The sequence below is a fragment of the Primulina tabacum genome, chromosome 1, assembly GCF_025594145.1.
Source record: "Primulina tabacum isolate GXHZ01 chromosome 1, ASM2559414v2, whole genome shotgun sequence".
Classification (NCBI taxonomy): Eukaryota; Viridiplantae; Streptophyta; class Magnoliopsida; order Lamiales; family Gesneriaceae; genus Primulina; species Primulina tabacum.
The window spans coordinates 12040807-12063342 of record NC_134550.1 but is presented as its reverse complement, the minus strand read 5'-3'; the positions used below and the strand labels follow the sequence as shown (position 1 = coordinate 12063342).

General features: G+C 38.6%; 1 protein-coding gene across 6 annotated transcripts; it reads left to right on the top strand.

Moving 5' to 3' along the window:
• The first annotated feature begins 479 nt into the window (after window positions 1–479).
• LOC142517972 (cyclin-dependent kinase inhibitor 3-like) lies at window positions 480–1804 on the top strand. Of its 6 annotated transcripts, none has more exons than XM_075620543.1 (4): window positions 480–881; window positions 996–1039; window positions 1167–1343; window positions 1472–1804. In XM_075620543.1, exons 1-4 carry the CDS (start codon window positions 654–656, stop codon window positions 1536–1538), a joined length of 516 nt encoding a protein of 171 aa, XP_075476658.1. In that variant the 5' UTR covers window positions 480–653; the 3' UTR covers window positions 1539–1804. The 6 variants fall into 6 exon arrangements, with proteins under 6 accessions (XP_075476658.1, XP_075476667.1, XP_075476652.1 ...); XM_075620552.1 differs by having other exon boundaries at window positions 480–903; window positions 1015–1039; window positions 1170–1343; XM_075620537.1 differs by having other exon boundaries at window positions 480–903; window positions 1015–1039.
• The last annotated feature ends 20732 nt before the right edge of the window (window positions 1805–22536 follow it).

Sequence of the window (22536 nt, the reverse complement as noted above, 5' to 3'; positions counted from 1 at the left end):
TAAAAATTTCATTGAGGGTCATATAAAATAACACAAGTTTTATACATAGCTTTCGATAAAAAAATTTTATGCCTCATCTCCTCCCTCATACCCCAAATTTTCTCAAAGAAAATTTCGGCCACTTCCACGGTCACATTGCCGCCAATTTTTTGGAATTTAGGTGATATAAACTCTGCACAAATTGTTTAAGATTTCTAATGTAATATATACGACGAACGAAGTCTCCGACCGTGGACTTGATTAGACAATCAAAAAAGGAAGACTGTGTAACAAGTCGCTAGTATATAATAAAACATAACAATTAAACATCCAAATTATGCTTCTTCTCTTTTTAGGTAAAAACTACACATTTATTTTGTATGTGTATGGAGGTCGAATCTGTCTGGTAACGGCGAGGACATGTGCCTGTCACCGTTAACGGGTTCGGGACCACATGCTACGTTAAACCGTCCAGTTAATCTGGATCGAACAAGAATCATTTTCCCGAATCTCCCATTTTACCCCTACCCCCCCTTCATTTCTGGTACTGAAGCTAGAGCAAAAAAGAAAGCCAGCTTTTAACCTTTTAAGATCACACACACACACACACATATATATATCCTCACACGCGCATATATGTAGAGATACGTGTATGTATAGGTAGCTAGGGGGAGATGGCGGAATACTACCTGCAGAAGAGAAGCGAGGAGAGCACCGGAGCGGCGGAGGAGGAAGATATGCTGCTGAATTTCATCAAGAAGAGGAAGCTGTGCTCCGAGTGTGAATTGCTGGAGAATTCCGTATCTTCTGCGGCGTCTGTAGCCTGCGGCTGCTGCGCGGATGACGATGATGATTCGAGCGGTGGAGTGACGGAGAGCGTCGTCGTGTCGCCTGATCTAGAGGTGAGAAACCTGGAATTCCGAGGTTTTGGAGGTTCTGTTCGCTTATCGAGTCGAGATTATGTATATGGTAGCTGATTTTTTGAGCTGAGCTTCTAGGATATCGTTGATTTGCAGTGCGAAAGTTCGGATGGAGAAGTTTCCATGGCGATCAATTGCAGGTATGGTTTGTTAACGAAATTTTGCTTAGTTCAAACAAAGTCCGTTCCAAACGAATTACTTCAGTTATTCATTCACTTCAGTTCCACTGTTTTCATATTTCTTTTCTGTCATTTTGATTCTGATCAGTAGAATTGATCATGAGTCGACTCCAACGAGCGAGACTCGTGGAGATTCCGAGCATTCGTCGCTGGAATCAACGCCGCATGCAGCGTGTCCTCAACGTATCAGCGCCTCCTCGAGGACGGAGATAGAAGAGTTCTTCGCGGCGGCGGAGAAGTACGAGCAGAAACGGTTCGCCGAAAAGTAAGCCAAACCCCTCCCCCACCCACGCACAATCATCGATCCCTACATGGTGCACATGTTAAGACCTATCACCCCGGCTCATTATAGAGGAGCAATGACTTGATTGAATGATTGTGTATCGTTTTCAGGTATAACTATGATATAGCGAAGGACGTCCCATTGGAAGGCAAGTACGAGTGGGTTCCTTTATGGTAGTACCCTTGAAATCAAATGAAATCAAAATTTGTTACTAAAAAAAGAATGGATTCCTCTCTTTTCAAAAAAATTTCCCTTCATATTTTATTCTCTCTTGTTAGTCTTCTAGCTGCTGTCTGGTGTATATGTATCTTCTGTTATGTTGTTCTTTTCCACAATGTTGTTAGAGAAATTATTGGAATTTGTAGTTTGGGAAACATAATATTGGTGTGTGTATATTGCTAGAAGTGTTGATTGATCCAAAACTCGTATGAGCTCATTAGAGACCCGTTGCTTAACCACAACTTGATAAATTATGATATTGGACCTGATTTGATGTAAAAGTAATATCAATATTAAAAAATATCATTTTACAGGGTTAATTTTGTGAGATATATATACGATCCGACTCGACTCATGAAATTTTTATTTATTTTTCCAAAAGTAATAGTTTTCACTGTAGGTATGGATTAGAGTGATATGTCTAATATATATTTGTCTCACATGAGACTTACTTATGAGTTTAAAAAAAATGCGAATTTAGTTGTTTTTTCGTCATACTATGTGTACATTTATGAGACCAAAATATTTAAAAAAATGAAATTCGGAAAATATTTACAAAAATAAAAAGTGCATAATTTACATATAAAAGTAGACTTCAGAAAAAATAAATAAATAAATAAAAAGGGTAAACGTAGCTGGAATCAATTTCGATTTTTAAGTATTTTATTGTCAAAACAACAATGATAAAAAAGAAAAAAGAAAAAGAAGATGTTATTTTTCAATGTCGAAATAATGGAATTTGCCCAAAAGATATTTATTACAAGACATAACAAAAAGATATGTTTTATTCGTTGGCTCGCTTCTACTGGAAAATCTTTATTTTTTTGGTTCACAATATTTGGCGCATTAAAACAAAGAAACTAGCTTCAACCCATCATAATTGTACATGGTACGTCTTAAATGTAAAAATCGTTTATCTTCAATATTTGAGAGGAACAGATATATAACTTTTTCCATATATATATATATATTGTAATGCCCAAATTCAGTACACGTATAACCCCTGCATTAATTAAATTGTTAAATATTGTATTTAAATTTAAAATGATCCTAGTGATACATGATTTATTTAAATTGCATTAATTACGTTTTTGTGATGCACGTTAAAATGATTTCTCGGGTTTCATGTTTCAGGCGATTATTCGATGCGGGATCGAGGAGATGAGACCGGGGACGAAGTTTGGTAATTTTAAAACGTGGTAGTTTATTTTAAGTTGGGTTTGAGGCATTTTAAAAGGTTTAATTAAAGTTTAAGCATTTTAAAGTCTAAATTAGTTATTTAGTGATTTTATGAATTGAAAACTTTTAAAGATTTAGAACTTGTGCATTCTATTTAAATTAGAGAATTTTATTAGAGGTTAGTGGGGAGTAATATTTTAATTACCTTGCTAATTATTGATTAAGCAAATTTTACTCTCCCTAATTAACTAATCACACGTTTTACACACTATTACACACACTGAAATCGTAAAACACACACACACGTTCAGATTTTTATTTCTTTTAAAAGAGCAAAACCTAGGGTTCTTGAGGAACTCAGCAGCCGCCCCTCCCTTTAAAGAATTTCAGAAGTTTTCGGTGATTTTATTTCAAGAAAATCGAGCCACCATCGTTCCGGATCAAGCCTCACTCCGTCTCCGCTTCGGTATCGCCGTATCGTGGGTTTTTAATATCAAAAGGCACTATATTATGTTATTTCTGCATCGATCTCGTCATATTATGCGTTGTGTTGTTATTTATGCGTAAAAATACATTTGTGATGCGTAGAAGTTTGAGCAATTATGTTTAGATCACTTTTGAAACATTTTCAGATCTAAATTCACGTTTTTACTGTCTTTTTTAAATACTGCGATTTTTCGGTCGCGTTTTTGAGAAAACTTTCAACATGAAAATTGTAGAACTTTTTGATACCTTCGATTTGACAGTAAATTCAAATATTTGGATAAAAATTGAGTGAGTTATGATGTTTTTCGTGGGACTGCTCAAACTGAGTTTTCAGAAAATATGTTTATTAATGTGTTCTTGAAGTTTTATCGTTGCAGGCTTCGATGGAATCGACGGATGATCGTTGCTACATCTAGGTATGATTAATATGACGTTGGGTTGGTATTTGGTATGCCGGTTATTGTCGATAGGCACTTGAATTCATTAGACGTCGTAAGAAACGATGGGTGTCAAATTTCTGTGTTGGTGAGATTGTATTGTGTTAGGATGGGCGTCGTTGTTTCGGGGTGTTTGCACAGGTTGTATCAATGTGGTAGCACCGTAGGGTGAGTCTCGAGGTGTCGGTTCATAGTCCGTACGAGCGAGTTTAGAATACTAAGCAATACATGTATTAAATTTTCGTGGATTTCCAACTTGCGCAGGTATCCGGACCCCGGGACGGACCCTTACACGGGGTTCGTGCCCTTGTTTCCTCCTTAGTGTTAGTAAACCGAGTCTAGACAGACCCTTCCACGGACCCTGACACGGAGTCCATGCCTTCGTTTTCCTTGAAAGTGTCAAATTTGCGAGCCTACACGGACCCCTAGACGGACCCTAGCACGGGGTCCATGTCCTTACTTCTTTTCGAGCATTTCTTTTGCGAACCTACACGGACCCATACACGTTCCCAGGCACGGGGTCCGTGTACTTCATATATCTTGGGAAATTCTAATTGTGTTTTGGGAGTTTCATGTCTTGGGTTAGTACGATAATTAAAAGAGGTCAAGTCCCGAGTGTTCTAGAATGTCTTAAGTTATTTATTGAATTAATGGGTGAGTACGTGTGCCTACGTCTAAGCTATGCAAGTTAAGTATTTAAATTCATGTTAGTATGTGCAGCAGCGACCCCAAATGAAATCCAACGAATCCCTCAACGCCAAGTAAGTATATTGACGTGCAAGAAAATATTTTCAAGTTTTTGAGGTATGCTAAATGTCTTGTGATCAATGTATGTATGGGGTTGGAAAGCGTTAAATCATGAACGGGGACCAACCCACCCCGTTAAAGCATGAACGGGTTTAGATCAGGATTGAAAGCGTTAAATCATGAACGGAGACCAATCCGCCCGTTAAAGTATGAACGGAGATCTCATGTATGTGACAGTAGATTCGTCCCTATCAGCCCAGTACTGTGGTTTAGTCTCATCAGGCGAATTATGTTATGGGTCACATTGCTTTGAAACATGCCTCTACACAAAATAATGAAGTTCATGTATGTTTATGTATGTACAAGTATGTAAGCATGTTTATGAAAGTTTTCACGTTATGGCACGTCTAAGTTATGTACGTATGTTCATGTTTAGTGTAAGTTCAAGTTTCAAGTATGTATGTTCTATTTTAAAGTTGCATGTGGTTTTATTACGTATTATTCGTTACTCCCAGTTTATGTGTTGAGTCTTTAGACTCACTAGACTTAATCGATGCAGGTGAGGATGATTATGAGGAGACTGGAGGTGGTGACCAAGGGGCAGGCTTGGACTTAGTATGAGGCTAGACCCGAGGACCGCCAAGTTTTAGTTTTATGAAAATGTTCAAATGCTTTTGTCAAACTTAAATTTTTAGATCTTTTGTTGCAACAGATTTGGAGACGTACAGTTTATTTTATCAAACTTCTGGTTGTTCACGATTTATTTAAGAAAATTTTTAATTTTTTCCACAAATTTTTTGAATAGTAAAAGTATGGTATGTTACAGTTGGTATCAGAGCGGTGTTCTTGTAAAGGGTTACGCCTATTGCCAGTCGCAAGAAGCTCACGAATTCACACCTCGAGTCTGTAAGTTTTAAGGTTTCAAATTTATGTTATGTAGTAAGCATTAAGTTCTGATTTCAGCATGTGCATATTTTAAAGTTCAAGTATGTGCATCTTATGTTGTCTATATCATATTCATGCATGTGGGGTTTACGTGTTGGGTCAATTATTGGAACAATATGCCTCCTAGACGTGTGATCGACTGTGAAGCAAGTGATGAGGACAGAGAGCCTCGAGAGGAGAGAAGAGACACTCCTCCACCTCCACCTCCGGACATGCAGGCACGGATGCTTGCAGGTATGACGCAGTTGTTCGCACAGTTTGCGAGGAACCAGACTGCAGTAGACGCAGGGGAGAGGCCAAGATTGAAGGCAGTGTATTAGAGGTTTAGGATAATGAACCCAAAGGAGTTTTCGGGGACCACCGACCCGATGATAGCTGAAGGATGGATTAAGTCTATCGAAGTAATCTTCGATTTCATGGAGCTGCCAGACGTAGACCGGGTCAGGTGTGCCACTTTCCTTCAAATAGGGGACGCCAGATTATGGTGGGAGAGTGCGTCAGTGGCAGTCGATTTTCAAGTGTTGCCTTGGAATGGATTTAAGGAAGTGTTCTACTCCAAGTACTTCACTGAGGAAGTACGCTCTCGCCTAACCAGGAAATTCATGACACTGCGACAGGGAGACAGTAGTGTTGCAGAGTTCGTCAGGAAGTTTGAGAGGGGGTGTCACTTTGTGCCCCTCATAGTTAATGACGTCCAGAGCAAGTTTAGACATTTTATGGATGGGTTGCGGCCGATATTGCGCCGTGACGTTCGAGTTGCTGGTCCTACTACCTATGCAGTTGCCGTGTCCAGGGCTTTGGCGGCAGAGCAGGATCAGAGGGATATCAAGGCCGACAGGCAGGGCAAGAGGCCCTCTCAGGCTCCACAGCAACAGCAACAACGACCTCAGTTTAAGAGGCCTGTTCCAGGGGCCGCCAGGGAAGAAGCCATATCAGGGACCGCCAAAGGGCAAGGGTCCAATTCAACAGCAGAAATCTCCTCAGAGGCCGGGAGAGTACCCGGTGTGCCCGAAATGCAACCGCCAGCATCTGGGGCAGTGTTTGTATGGGTCATGCAAGTGTTTCAAATGTGGAGCCAGTGACCACATGTTGAAGGAGTGCCCACAGTGGAAGCAACCAACCCAAGGCAGAGTGTTCGCCATGCACGCACAGGAGGCGAACCCAGACACTACACTGCTGACGGGTAATTTATTTAATTCCGTACAGTATTAAATTTTCGCCTTGCATGTTTATTTGAAATGGGATTATTAGGATGTTAGATGTGATTTTTGGTGTCTTTTGCTGCCTAAGACTACTATTAGAACTTTGTGATATAAGTTGTGTGGTGCTAACGTTCATCAAGAGAATAGCTACTCGGGCCTTGATAGATTCAGGAGCCACCAATTCATTTATCTCGGAGACGTTCGCTAGTCACTTGGATATCAAGACCATTGGACTCGATGTGAGTTATTCAGTAACAGTCCCATCAGGGGAAGATATATCAGCTACTAGCGTGGTCAGAGACATCGATCTCGAGCTGCAGGGCCACCTAGTGTATGCAGACTTGATAGTGCTGCCAATGCCGAAATTCGATATTATCTTGGGTATGGACTGACTGACGAAGAACCGAGTCCTGATTGATTTTCAGAAGAGATCAGTATTGGTTAGCCTGTTGGGCATGGAGCAGTTTCTATTTGAACCCGCAAGATGGAGGAGTTTCCCTCGCATGATCTCTTGCATGCAGGCGCAGAAACTTATTTTCAAGGGGTGTCAGGCTTTCTTGGCCAGCATCATTTCAACACCTGACATACCCACTCCGTCACTATCAGATGTGCCAGTAGTCAGAGACTTCCCAGACGTCTTTCCTGATTACGTCACAGGTCTTCCGCCGGAGAGAGTGGTGGAGTTTGCGATTGATTCATGCCAGGCACAGTGCCGATCTCTAAGGCACCGTACCGATTAGCTCTAGCTGAGATGTTAGAACTCAAACAGCAGATTCAGGAGCTTCTTGAAAAGGAATTCATCCGCCCCAGTTTCTCACCATGGGGCGCACCATTGCTCTTTGTGAAAAAGAAAGATGGGAGCATGAGATTGTGCATCGATTACCGGGAGCCGAACAAGGTAACGATCAAGAATAAATACCCATTATCAAGGATCGAGGACTTGTTCGATCAGTTGCATGGAGCTACCAGTGTTCTCTAACATAGATCTTCGATCAGGGTATCATCAGCTGAAGGTGAAAGACGAAGATGTTCACAAGACGGCCTTCAGAACCAGATATGGGCATTACGAGTTCTTAGTGATGCCGTTTGGATTGACGAACGCTCCAGCAATTTTCATGGACTTAATGAACCGAGTTTTCCAGCCCTACTTAGACAAATTCGTCATAGTGTTCATTGACGATATTCTTATCTACTCGAACAGCCAGGAGGAGCATAGCCAGCACTTGAAGACAGTTTTGCAGACCTTGCAGGGTCGTAAGTTATTTGCGAAGTTCAGTAAGTGTGAATTCTGGTTGGAAAAGGTAGCGTTTTTGGGTCACATAGTGTCTAGCAGTGGAATTGAGGTGGATCCAGCGAAAGTGGCAGCCGTTAAGGAATGGGTTGAACCGAAGAATGCTTCAGAGATCCGTAGTTTTCTGGGTTTAGCCGGTTACTACCGTAAGTTCATTCAGGGGTTTTCTTCGATGCAGTGCCACTCACTTCACTGACCAAGAAGAATGCTAAATTCGTTTGGAGCGATGAATGTCAGAAGAGCTTCGATACTTTGAAGCAAGTTCTTATTTCAGCGCTAGTGTTAGCCATGCCAACAGGGCAAGGAGATTTTGTGCTATACACCGATGCATATAAGCTTGGGTTAGGCGCAGTGTTGATGCAGCATGGTCGTGTAATAGCTTATGCTTCCAGACTAGTTGAAGGTGCATGAGAAGAATTATCCGACTCACGATCTGGAATTAGCCGCTGTCAGTCTTTGCGTTGAAGATTTGGAGACACTACTTGTATGGCGAGAGATGTCAGATATTCACTGATCACAAGAGTCTCAAATATTTCTTCACACAGAAAGAACTGAATATGAGACAGAGACGGTGGTTGGAGTTAGTGAAAGACTACGACTGCGAAATTAGCTACCATCCGGGAAAAGCTAACGTTGTGGCAGATGCCTTGAGCAGAAAAGTCGCAGTTGTAGTACAGTTGTCAGTGCAGAGACCTCTTCAGTCGGAGATTCAGAGGTTTGGTTTAGAAGCTTATCGCAAGGGCAGAGCACCGAGGCTGTATAATCTGACAGTCCAATCTTCCTTGCTTGACCGTATTCGTACAGGTCAGCCTTCAGATAAGCAGTTACAGAAATGGAGGCTGAAGGATGAAGCCAAGGGCAGTGTACTCTACACAGTGTCAGATGGTGTTGTGAGACACAGAGGCAAAATGTGTGTAAGGACCGTGTATCGTATTATCGTAAATCCCATGTTGATTATCGATAATTATGAAATTGTCATGTGATTATGTATATGATGTATATCATGACAATGAAAGTGAGAAAATAAGTATTGAATATGAATGGACGTTGTAAGAGCTCGAGTAGAGAAGCCGGACGCCAATACATTATAAGACCAATAATTTTGGACAGAACGTATGGCGCTCGGGCGGTAGAAAATGACCGCCCGAGCGCTAGTGTAGCACAAAATTGTGCTCGGACAGAACTTTCCGCGCTCGAGCGGTAGTTTTTGACCGCCCGAGCGTGGTGCAAGTGACACTCGGGTGCAGAATATCTCGCGCTCGGGCGCAAGAATTCTACCGCCCGAGCGCGATAGCGGTGAGGATAAGAGTAACTTTTTTCCTCTTTTCTTCTTCGGTTTTTATTCGATAACTTTGAGAGAAAAGTTGAAAATTCAATTTCTTTCGTCTGAATCGACTTCGAAACGTTGTCCAAACGCGAAACAAATTATAGATTCGGAATCTTCGCGTTGAGAGCTTCCTTTTGAGGTAAATTTCTTCTAGTTTCAGCAGCTCTAAATATGAAAGTGCTGAAATAGCATGTATTTGAAGTCGAGATTCATATATGTGGTAGAATAACCGATAAGAAACTCATATTCGAAGTCGGAATTGAATTATGTTATGATATCGATTTGATATGAATTTTTAAAGTTTCAAAAGATATTTGAGACTTATATTGTCGATTTTTAATGATGTTATTGATTGAAATGAGTATGTTATTGATGTAGATAAATTATTATACTGATATCTTCAAGTTACATCGACTGGAACGAAGAATTGAGATGTGTTGCGACCGGGTAACAAACGACAGGTATCTGTATTATATGATATATGTTGGATTGGTTTGATTGATTGGAATGAGAATACATATCTATATGCCTTATTTGTTGAGTTTATGTGGCATACATGACATTGTGATTTGAATATCGATGTATAAAATAAATGTTTTGTTAACACACATCGTTTGATGCATAAATCGATACATGACATGCACGTTGAGCTATGATCCTTGGATACCCTGATATGATTTGATTGGATTCTGGGGTTTGTGAACACAATGCTATGTTTGGTATTACATGACCCTTAAAACATAGACATTTGTGGCCCCGACGATTGATTGAGATTTGGGATTTGATGGCGCTTTGTCGACGCTATCATATGAGTATCCCTAATTGAGGTCGGTGTGCCAGCTCGAGCATTGATTTGATAGCGATTCGTTTGATTCTGACATGTGCTCAGTGGATGGACATTTGACCTGATACCTCCACGACATACATGCATTGCATACCATATATCATTGTTTAGATACTTGTGGTATATATGATGGTTGTTCCATACGGAGCTTTGCACACCCCCAAGGGGGGGGCTGTTGTTGTCTTTGTGTGTGGACAATGGCAGGTACTCCAGGATATCAGGAGGCCGGAGAGGGTACTTCTGGAGGGAGTCACAGTTTGGGCTGAGGTTTTATGTTTTGTTCCCAGTATATATATATGTATCTATATACCGGGGCATGTCCCGAGGATATGAGTTGTTTGTATATGATTGGATTTGATTATGTGTGGGCAAGTTTTATGATGTGAGATGAACTACTATTTTTAGTATTCAAATTATAGAAGAAATATTTTGGGCTCATTGTAAAGAAAATTTAAACTCGTTTTCCGCTGTAATTAATTAACCCTAATCAGATTGTGTTGTTATAACGATTAGGAGCTAAGGGCCCCACACAGAGTGTATATATATACCGGGGCATGTCCCGAATATATGAGTTGTTTGTATATGATTGGTTTTAATTATGTGTGGGCGAGTTTTATGATATGAGATAAAATACTATTTTTAGTATTCAAATAAAATGATTTAGGGCTCAATGTAAAGAAAATTTAAATTTGTTTTCCGCTGTAATTAATTAACCCTAATCAGATTGCATTGTAATAACGATTAGGAGCTAAGAGCCCCACAATGTGGGTGCCTAGCGTTGATTCGATCAAGAGAGGATATTATGACAGAGGCACATACATCTCCGTATTCCATTCACCCAAGAGGCACCAAAATGTACAAGGACTTGCAGATTTTGTATTGGTGGCCAGGATGAAGCGAGACATCCGCAGATTCATGTCTGAATGCCTCACTTGTCAGCAGGTGAAGGCAGAATATCGGAGGCCAGCAGGAATACTTAAGCCACTCCCTATCCCCGAGTGGAAATGAGAGAATATTACAATGGACTTTGTGGTTGGTTTGCCGAGGTCAGTCAGAGGATTTAACGTCATTTGGGTTATAGTGGACCGACTCATCAAGTCAGCACATTTCCTGCCAGTGAAGACGACTTTCTCCATGACGCAGTATGCAGAGCTTTATATCAGGGAGATAGTTCGATTGCATGGGATCCCAGTTTCTATTGTGTCCGACAGGGACCCGAGATTTACATCGTCCTTTTGGAAGAGCCTACATGCAGCCATGGGGACGAAGTTGCTTTTCAGTACCGCTTTTCACCCGCAGACAGATGGCTAGTCTGAGCGAGTGATTCAGATTTTTGAAGATTTATTGCGAGCATGTATGATCGATTTCCAGGGAACTTGGGAATCAAAGCTACCTCTAGTGGAGTCTACCTACAACAACAGTTTTCAATCATCCATTGGTATGGCTCCCTACGAGGCGTTGTATGGAAGGAAGTGCAGATCACCAATTCATTGGAATGAGGTTGGTGAGAGAGCAGGACTTGGTCCGGAGTTAGTTCAGCATACTGTAGATGTGGTGGTCAAGATTCGAGACAGAATGAAGACCGCCCAGAGTCGCCAAAAGAGCTATGCAGATAAGAGGAGAAGAGATCTCGAGTTTTCCGTAGGTGATCACGTTTTTATAAAGATAGCACTCATGAAGGGAGTTATGAGATTTGGAAAGAGAGGCAAGCTCAGTCGAGGTTTATTGGACCGTTTAAAATTCTAGACAGAGTTGGGACACTAGCCTATCGTGTTGTCCCTTCCGTCGAATCTGGTCGGGTGCACAATGTGTTCCATGTCTCGATGCTGAGGAAGTACCTAGCTAACCCCTAGCATGTTCTGAGCTATGAGCCGTTGCAGCTTGCTCCAGACCTGTCATATGAGGAAAGACCCGTCCAAATCCTAGAATGACAGGAGCGAAGACTTCGGAACAAAGTGACCAAGTTGGTCAAAGTCCGGTGGCTAAATCAATCAGTAGAGGAGGCCACTTGGGAAGCCTAAGCAGATATGAGAATTCGCTACCCGGAGTTGTTCTGTAAGATTTAATTCGAGGACGAAATTTTTATAAGTGGGGGAGGAACTGTAGTGCCCAAATTCAGTACACGTAAAACCCCTGTATTAATTAAATTGTTAAATATTTTATTTAAATTTAAAATGATCCTAGTGATGCATGATTTATTTAAATTGCATTAATTACGTTTTTGTGATGCACGTAAAAATATTTTCTCGAGTTTCATGTTTCAGGCGATTATTCGATGCGGGATCGAGGAGATGAGACCGGGGACGATTTTTGGTAATTTTAAAACGTGGTATTTTATTTTATGTTGGGCTTGGGGTATTTTAAAAGGTTTATTTAAAGTTTAAGCATTTTAAAGTCTAAATTAGTTATTTAGTGATTTTATGAATTGAAAACTTTTAAAGATTTAGAACTTGTGCATTCTATTTAAATTAGAGAATTTTATTAGAGGTTAGTGGGGAGTAATATTTTAATTACCTTGCTAATTATTGATTAAGCAAATTTTACTCTCCCTAATTAACTAATCACACGTTTTACACACTGTTACACACACTGAAATCGTAAAACACACACACACGTTCAGATTTTTATTTCTTTTAAAATAGCAAAACCTAGGGTTCTTGAGGAACTCAGCAGCCGCCCCTCCCTTCAAAGAATTTCAGCAGTTTTTGGTGATTTTATTTCAAGAAAATAGAGCCACCATCGTCCCGGATCAAGCCTCACTCCGTCTCCGCTTCGGTATCGCCGTATAGTGAGTTTTTAATATCAAAAGGCACAGTATATTCTGTTATTTCTGCATCGATCTCGTCATATTATGCGTTGTGTTGTTATTTATGCGTAAAAATACATGTGTGATGCGTAGAAGTTTGAGCAATTATGTTTAGATCACTTTTGAAACATTTTCAAATCTAAATTCTCGTTTTTACTGTCTTTTTTAAATACTGCGATTTTTCAGTCGGGTTTTTGAGAAAACTTTCAACACAAAAATTGTAGAACTTTTTGATACCTTCGATTTGACAGTAAATTCGAATTATTTGGATAAAATTTGTGTGAGTTATGATGTTTTTCGTGGGACTGCTCAAACTGCGTTTTCAGAAAATATGTTTATTAATGTGTTCTTGAAGTTTTATCGTTGCAGGATTCGTTAGGAATCGACGGGTGATCGTTGCTGCATCTAGGTATGATTAGTATGACGTTGGGTTGGTATTTGGTATGCCGGTTAGTGTCGATAGACACTTGAATTCATTAGAAGTCGTAAGAAACAATGGGTGTCAAATTTCCGTGTTTGTGAGATTGTATTGTGTTAGGATGGGCGTCGTTATTTCGGAGTGTTTGCACAGGTTGTATCAATGTGGTAGCACCGTAGGGTGAGTCTCGAGGTGTCGGTTCATAGTCCTGTACGAGCGAGTTTAGAATGCTAAGCAATACATGTATTAAATTTTCGTGGATTTCCAACTTGCGCAGGTATCCGGACCCCGTGACGGACCCTTACACGGGGTCCGTGCCCTTGTTTCCTCCTTAGTGTCAGTAAACCGAGTCTAGACGATCCCTTCCACGGACCCTGACACGGGGTCCGTGCCTTCGTTTTCCTTGAAAGTGTCAAATTTGCGAGCCAACACGGACCCCTAGACGAACCCTAGCACGGGATCCGTGTCCTTACTTCTTTTCGAGCATTTCTTTTGCGAACCTACACGGACCCAGGCACGGGGTCCGTGTACTTCATATATCTTGGGAAATTCTAATTGTGTTTTGGGAGTTTCATGTCTTGGGTTAGTACGATAATTTAAAAGAGGTAAGCTCCTAGTGTTCTAGAATGTCTTAAGTTATTTATTGAATTCAGGGATGAGCACGTGTGACTACGTCTAAACTATGCAAGTTAAGTATTTAAATTTATGTTAGTATGTGCAGCAGCGACCCCAAATGAAATCCAACGAATCCCTCAACGCCAAGTAAGTATGTTGACGTGCAAGAAAATATTTTCAAGGTTTTGAGATATGCTAAATGTCTTGTGACCAATGTATGTATGGGGTTGGAAAGCGTTAAATCATGAACGGGAACCAACCCATCCCGTTAAAGCATGAACGGGTTTAGATCAGGATTGGAAAGCGTTAAATCATGAACGGGGACAAATCCGCCCGTTAAAGCATGAACGGGGATCTCATGTATGTGGCAGTAGGATTCGTCTCTGTCAGCCCAGTACTGTGGTTTAGTCTGATCAGGCGAATTATGTTATGGGTCACTTGCTTTGAAACATGCCTCTACGCAAAATAATGAAGTTCATGTATTTTTATGTATGTACAAGTATGCAAGCATGTTTATGAAAGTTTTCACAGTTATAGCACGTCTAAGTTATGTACGTATGTTCATGTTTAGTGTAAGTTCAAGTTTCAAGTATGTAGTTCTATTTTAAAGTTGCATGTGGTTTTATTACGTATTATTCTTTACTCCCAGTGTATACGTGTTGAGTTTTTAGACTCACTAGATTTGATCGATGCAGGTGAGGATGATTATGAGGAGACTGGAGGTGGTGACCAAGGGGCAGGCTTAGGACTGAGTAGGAGGCTAGATCAGAGGACCGCCAAGTTTTAGTTTTATGAAAATGTTCAAATACTTTCGTCAAACTTAAATTTTTAGATCTTTTGTTGCAACAGATTTGGTGACGTACAGTTTATTTTATCAAACTCTGGTTGTTCGCGATTTATTTAGAAAAATTTTAATTTTTCCGCAAATTTTTTGAATAGTAAAAATATGATACGTTACATATATATATATATATATATATATATAATGTTGGTCATACGCCTGAAATAATACACGTTTTTTCAGCTCTTTGGTAAATCGAAAATGAATACAAGGGTATTGTCAGGGAGTTGGAATTGATGATATTTGTTGGGGTAGGGTTTTTATGGTTTAAAAGAGCGTTTGGGAATATTTTCAATTTCTTCTTATAAATGTTCAACGTGGGTATATATATATATATCGTGGGTATATATATATATATACATATATTATATTTATATGGCTCATTGGTAATGATATATATGACAAAATATATAATCTAATGTGTCGATTGTTAAACAAGTGTTGTTCCATTTAGTATATTATATTAGTGTTTTTTTAAAAAAAAAATTGTCTGAATATTGAATGTCAAAATAAGCTTTTTTATCGTTTATAAATTATAATAGAAGTTGGGTCATCTTAAATTTTTTAATATATTATTATAATATTTTTAAAGACTAAGATGCCTATATCATGTGAGAATATCTCATTGATCTATATTTGTGAGATGTGTCGACCGGTCCATACCTATAGTGAAAAAGAAATATTTTCCATGGGCCGGGTTAGATCGGAGATCCGTATCACAAAATTGATTTATGAGACGATCTCATAAGAGTTTATATGATTTTATAAAATATATTATCATATTTCTACTCACAAAAACTCTTGTGAGATCGTTTCACAGATCAATTTTCTGATACGGATCTCCGACCTGACCGGACCTAACTCATGACAACACTTGGATGATATCTGATCTACCAAAAGGAAAAAAGCCGATGGGTTGCAAGTGGATTTTCACTGTCAAACACAACTTAGATGGTAGTATCAACAAGTTTATTTGTCGCTTGGTGGCCAAGGAATTTACACAATCTTATGGAATTGATTACCTGGAAACTTTTTCATCTATGGATAAATTTAATACAGTTCGTGTACTACTCTAATTGGCTTCAAATCTTGATTGACCACTCTATCAATTGGACGTAAAAAATGCATTTCTTAATGGTAATCTTGAAGAAGTGTACGTGGAAAGATTTGACACTCCTGCCAATACCAACAAGGTGTGCAAACTTAAGAAATCATTATATGCTCTTAAATAGTCACCTAGAGCTTGGTTTGACAAGTTCACTCAAGCAGTTAAGAAGTTAGGGTACAATCAGTGCCAGGGAAATCACATTATGTTTGTCAAGCAAGTTTCATCAAGGAAGAAAGCCGTTTTTATTGTTTGTGTTGATGAAATCATCTTTAATTGGGGATCACACGAAAGAAATATAAAACTCAAAAGATTTTATCTAGACAAATTGATATCAGACTTGAGCAACCTCAAATATTTTCCTGGCATGAAAGTAGCTCATTCTGAAAAAAGGCATTTCAGTATCTCAAGGAAGTATACAACTGCCTCTTAAAATAAACAAGAATGCTTGGATGTAATCCATTTGGTACCCCAATGGATGCCACTGCCAAATTAGGTAGCAACGACAATTGTGCACATGTACATAAAGAGAGATACCAACGACTTGTTTGAAAATTATTTATCTGACTCATACCATAAATTAAAAGATAGTTGGTGGATATGATTTTTATTGCAAGTTTGTGGAAATCCGTATTTGTTAAGTGGGTAACATTACCAGTTTTAGGTACATCTGGGGGATCTTGGTAATGTGGGACCCTAGAGTGAAGTTTTTAGTTTCAATACAAATTGAAAAAGACGGTGACAAAAAATAGTGGTTTTCAGCAGTTTACAGACCATGTAATCCTAGCGATAGACAGACTTTTTGGGATGAACTGACAGTGCTGAAAGTCATCTATGGTGAGAATTTGTGTTTAGGGGGATTTTATTGTCATCAGATCGTTGAGTGAAAAGATGAATAGTACGCCCATAACTATGAGCATGAAGTGTTTTGATAATTTGGTTAAGGAATTGGAGCTGCAAGACCCACCTCTTTTGAATGCTAAGTATACGTGGTCGAATTTGAGGGATTATTTTATTTATTGAAGATTAGACATGTTCTTATTTTAAGGGAGGTGGGTGGATTTTTTCTTTTCCACAGACGAACAGTTCTATCAAGAACTACCTCATATCATTTTCCAATTATTCTAGATATCTCAAAGGCAAAGTCGGGTTTGACACCATTTATATTTGAGAATGTGTGGTTGAATGATAAAAGTTTTAATTCAGCAATATCATCTTGGTGGAGCGATATAGATCTTCAGGGTTGGGAGGGGTAAAATTTATGGGAAACTTAAAAAGTGTAAAAAGTGATCTTATAAAATGGAATAAAGAGGTCTTCAGAGATGTAGGTTTGAGATACGCGGAGTTAGAAAAAAAATTCGACAGTTGGATGAGCAAGAGATGAGGGTCGATGGACATATGTGTTAGAGAGATAAAAGAAGCCAAATGTGCACTGGAAGAACTGGTGTGTCATAGGATTCAGATAGATAATCAAAAGGTGAAAGTGGAGCAGTTGAGGGGGATCATAAACCAAAATTCATTCATTCTTTACTAAATCATCGTAGAAATAGGTCAGATATCGATAAATTGGAATTGGATGATGGGTCGGTAACCTCAGATGGTGTGCATATCAAGTCTACTATACTAGAGAATTATTCAGTAATTTATATAGTAAATATGATGTGGGGTGTTGGGGCGTAGAAGGATTGGAATGGTGCCCTATTGATGGTGAGTTCGAATTTGAATTTTATGGATTTTTTTCGGATTAAAGAATTATTTGAGGGGTGTTATAAATGGTATTATCATTGAGATATACATATGTTTGATCCTGCAGAAACAATATGTTAAATTAGGCCTATCAGTTTGACAACCAGTTTTTATAAGATTATTGTTAAAGACTTGTCAGTAAGACTGGAGAAGGTTTTAAACAACACAGAGACTCAATGTGATTTTATCGAAAGGAGACAGATTCTAGATTGTTGTCTTATATCAAACGAAGTGGTGGAGGGTGGAGATGTAAAAAAATGTATGTGTTTAAAGTTGACTTTGAGCAGGCATATGATGATGTGGATTGGAGTTTTTTAGATTTTGTTCTATTGAAAAAAGAGTATGGCGAGAGATGGAGAAAATGAATTAAGGGATGTGTTGTGACTGTTTCATTCTAATTCTTTATCAATGGTAGATCGAGGGTTAAGGATGAGAAAGGTTAACACAAGGTGATCCGATTTCTTATTTCATATTTTATAAGGTAGTAGATATGTTGGGTTGATTGATAAGGCCAAGGCAATGAATCTTATCCGGGTACAGCAAGTAGTTAGACATAATATAGAGATTTCACACATCTAATCTGCAGATGATACTTTGTTATTTGCTAATAGTGATCGCCATGTGCGGTTTTTGGTGGAGATACTGAACTCATTTTGTCGAATGTCAATACTAAATATCAATCTAGAAAAGAGCACCTTGTTGGGCCTTAATTGTGTAGAAGGGGAAGTGGAAGGGTCAGTCATAGAGATTGGACGTGGGATGGAGAATTGGCCGATCAGATATTTAGGGGTACCACTAGGTGGAAATCCGATGAAAATTTCATTTGGGAACCTGTTTTGCAAAAGATGTCGAAAAAGTTAGCGAGTTGTGTTTGGTTAAACGTGCATGAGTGAGAGTAGTACTGATATGGATGACCTCCTGGGAAGTTCTCATGCGTCAAGCTGTTGACGTTGTGCTGCTTGATATGATTGGCTAAGTGGGCCGTAAAAGAGTGACATCAGATCTTAACGGGTAATATTGTCTCCGCTGGGGACAAGACCGATGGTAGAGAAATGGTAAGACTGATCTCTAAAAGATATGAAACAACACCAGTAGATAGACACACAGCTCCTGAGACTCATGGGCCTAATAGCCCTGACCCATTAGCACCCAAGTAGTTGCACTCTACTTTGCCACAAGTATGAGAAAATAAAGTTGTGTATTGGCTAACAGTTATAGTTTTTGACCCAATGGTAAGCGTTTGATCCTGACAAGTTGGAAGAAATTTTTTTTGTCAAGGGGATAGATTAACTCTGATTTCAGCAATGTTGAATGTTTTACCGATGTACCTTATGTCTCTTTTAGGGTACCAAGAGGTGTAGCAGATGTATTGTCATATGGTTGTGAGGGATAAAGTCTGCTCCCCGAAAGAAAGTGGGTTTTGGGTATTGGAAAAATTTGTCCGAGGAATAGGGCCCTTTCTAGGAAAATGGTGGTGGAGGTTTTCTGTTGAAGAAGAACCGATATGGAAGAAGGTTATTTTGAGCAAATACATGTTACAAGCTGTTGAAAGATCATTTTACATTATGAGCAAAAGTTTCAAGCTTATGCAATAAGGCTGCTTGTAAAAATAAACATATGTTTTACGAATCTATGTTTCCCACGTGCAAGAAAATGTCGATATGGTTAGAGAATTTTACACGAATAAATCCTTGTCGTAGAGCTATGTAGTCTGATTTAGTGACCGACCGTAAAATTGTTTGAAGAATACTACATGCACAAGGAAACATATATTTATGCATTGTGTTCAGTATTTTATTTTAGAGGTAAATTTACTTCGATGAAACTAGTTGAATCATGGGGATGACATTTTTTAGTACTTTCTATATTCCAACACAAAACTAGTCCCATAACTTTTTTAGATTTATCATTCAATGTACTTTATTTTTGGTGTTTTAGGAGTTTAATTCGGTTAGTTTTGAGAGCATAAAATTAAATGTCAAACCAAAATAATGAGGATGGATACAAAATAGTTGTTAACGAAAATTATTATATTTAATTTCGCTCGTAGGAAATTGAGGCATGCGGCATGACAAAGAGGGCGAGGCGAGAAGGAACAACGGTGGACGGCGAGCAAAAAAAGTGGAATTAAGGTAGCGAAACATGTGAACATGTGAAAGAACAAAGAAAATTGGAACCGAAGAAGAGAAGGAATCTAATCAGGCAACAATTTATTTCACTTTATGAATTAAATGACTTCTGCATTATTTATCTTCCTATCAAAAACACAATTTTATATTTTAAAAAAATATTTGTCTAATTAAAAACTTAAAACTTACCATCATGCAGACAACGTGAAATTTCCTCCAATATTTACCTGCTCGTTCCATAAATACTCGCATGCGAGCATGACCTATATCTTATATTATGTTAAACATATAATATAATAATATTGAGTACTTTTGGAGGGTAAAAACTTGAACCACCGATGACATTGTGAGATCTCCCTTTAGAAGTATGAAATTTTATTCTCAAAATTTCACATGTTCCATGTCTTAGACACCGGGAAAATAGAAAGGAAAATAAACGAGAATAATTATCCCAAGACATATAAAATTTAACTTTATTGTCTCGTGTACGAAGACTCATCAACTCCCAAAATGCAAGTGAAAAATATCAGGAACAAACGAAAGTGTAAAAAAGCTAAACTAAAAGTGTAAGAAGTATGACCCATATTAGAAAAAACGAAAAATGTATTGGAAATGGCGACGGTCATAGCTTACAATTTTGAAAAATGGTACATGCACTGCGTAACTTTAGAAAATTGAGGCACGCATGCGCCTCTTCTTTTGACTCTCGGGCTCCCGATAAACTCATCGATGGTATGAGAAATGTAGCGTCTCGAAAATTTGAAGGTCTACGTAAATCACATGCATGCAAGTTATTAAATTTTTTTTGTATTTTATTAAATTGTTTTAATGCATTAAAAACATATTTATTGCCTGGATATGTGTTTTAATTATTGGTTAAATTAATTATTTAATTTTAAAAAGAACGATTTTTAACGATGCATGATTTACGATTTGCATTATTTTAAATTATTACATGTTTATTTGATTCACATTAAAATGTTTTCTTGAGTTTCATGTTTCAGACGATTATTCGATGCGGAACCGAGGAAGATAGACCGGTGAAGATTTTTGGTGATTTTTAAATGTGGTATTTTATTTTAAGTTAGGATTGGAGAATTTTAAATGATTTATTTAGATTCTAAGCATTTTTAAAGCCTAATTTATTTATTAGGTGATTTTAAGGTTTTAAACTCTTAAAATGTAAGGATCGTGTATTGTATTATCGTACATCTTATGTGATTATCGATAATTAAGGAATTTGATATGTGATTATATATTTGATGTATATTATGACAATGAAATTGAGAAAATGAATATTGAATATGAATTGACGTTGTAAGAGCTCGAGTGGAGAGGCCGGACGCCAATATAGTACAAAAAATAAATATTTGTACAGAATGTGTGGAGCCCGAGCGGTAGAAAATGACCGCCCGAGCGCCAGGGTATGTTAAATGAGTATGCGGGCAGAACATGCCGCGCCCGAGCGGTAGTTTGTGACCGCCCGAGCGCGGTACTAGTGAAAGCCGGGGGCAGAATGTCTCGCGCTCGGGCGCGAGAATTCTACCGCCCGAGCGCGAGAGAGATGAGGATAAGAATGAGAATTTTGTTCTTTCTTTCTTCATTTCTTATACGATAACTTCGAGGGAATTCGAGAGATTTCGAAATTCTTTCTTCCAAATCGACTTCGAAACGCTGTCTAAACGCGAAACAAATTATATATTTGTGATCTTCGCGTCGAGGGCTTCTGACTGAGGTAATTTTCTTCTAGTTCCAGCAGCTCTAAATATCAAAGTGCTGGAATAGCATGTATTTGAAGTTGAATTTATGATATGTGATAGAATAACCGACAAGAAACTCATATTCGAAGTCGGAATTGAATTATGATATGAATTTGATTTGATATGGATTTTTGAAGTTTCAAATGATATTTGAAACTTATATCAATGATTTTGGAGTATGTTATTGATTGGAATGAGTATGTTATTGATGTAGATAAAGTGTAATAGCAATATCTTCAGGCTACATCAACTGAAAACGAAGAATTGAGGTATGTTGCGACCGGGTAACATACGACAGGTATCTGTATTATATGATATATGTCGGATTGATTTGATTGATTGAAATGAGATTATGTGTCTATATGCCTTATTTGTTGATTGATGTGGCATACATGACATTGAGATTGAGATATCGGTGTATAAAATAAATGTTTTGTTAACACACATCATTTTATGCATACATCGATACATGACATGCACGTTGAGCTATGATCCTTGGATACCTTGATATGATTGGATTGGATTCCGGGGTTTGTGAACACAATCGCTATGCCGGTATTATATGACCCATAAAGCATAGACAATTGTGGCCCCATATGATTGGATATGAGATTTGGGATTTGATGGCGCTTCGCCGACGCTATCATACGAGTATCCCATATTTGCCGGTGTGCTAGCTCGAGCATTGATTTGATAGCGATTCGATTGGTTCTGACATGTGCTCAGTGCATGGGCATATTACCTGATACCTCCACGACATACATGTTTAGGCACAACAAGATGTGAAACTAAACATATACTGAAAGTTCTGTTTCCACAGTGTATGTGTGAGTTGAGAGTGAGTGTTGTGTGTATCAGAATGTAGGTGTTGTGCGTAGGTGTTGTAACATCCACGACAACATGCAGCGGAAATTATGATTTTAACACACCTACACGTAGCTGGAATAATGATAATAATACGAGATACGAGATGTAAATTATGCACAAGTATAAAATACTTGTGCGGTGCCTCAGGGCAAAATAATTCACTAGAAAAACTTGTAAGTTTACAAAAACCAATACTAGTGAAAGAATAAAA

Coding starts and splice junctions, on each gene's coding strand:
- LOC142517972 (XM_075620517.1), top strand. CDS start 654: ATGGCGGAATACTACCTGCAGAAGAGAAGCGAGGAGAGCACCGGAGCG. Junction 882..977: donor TCGTGTCGCCTGATCTAGAG/GTGAGAAACCTG, acceptor CTGAGCTTCTAG/GATATCGTTGATTTGCAGTG. Junction 1,040..1,166: donor TCCATGGCGATCAATTGCAG/GTATGGTTTGTT, acceptor GATTCTGATCAG/TAGAATTGATCATGAGTCGA.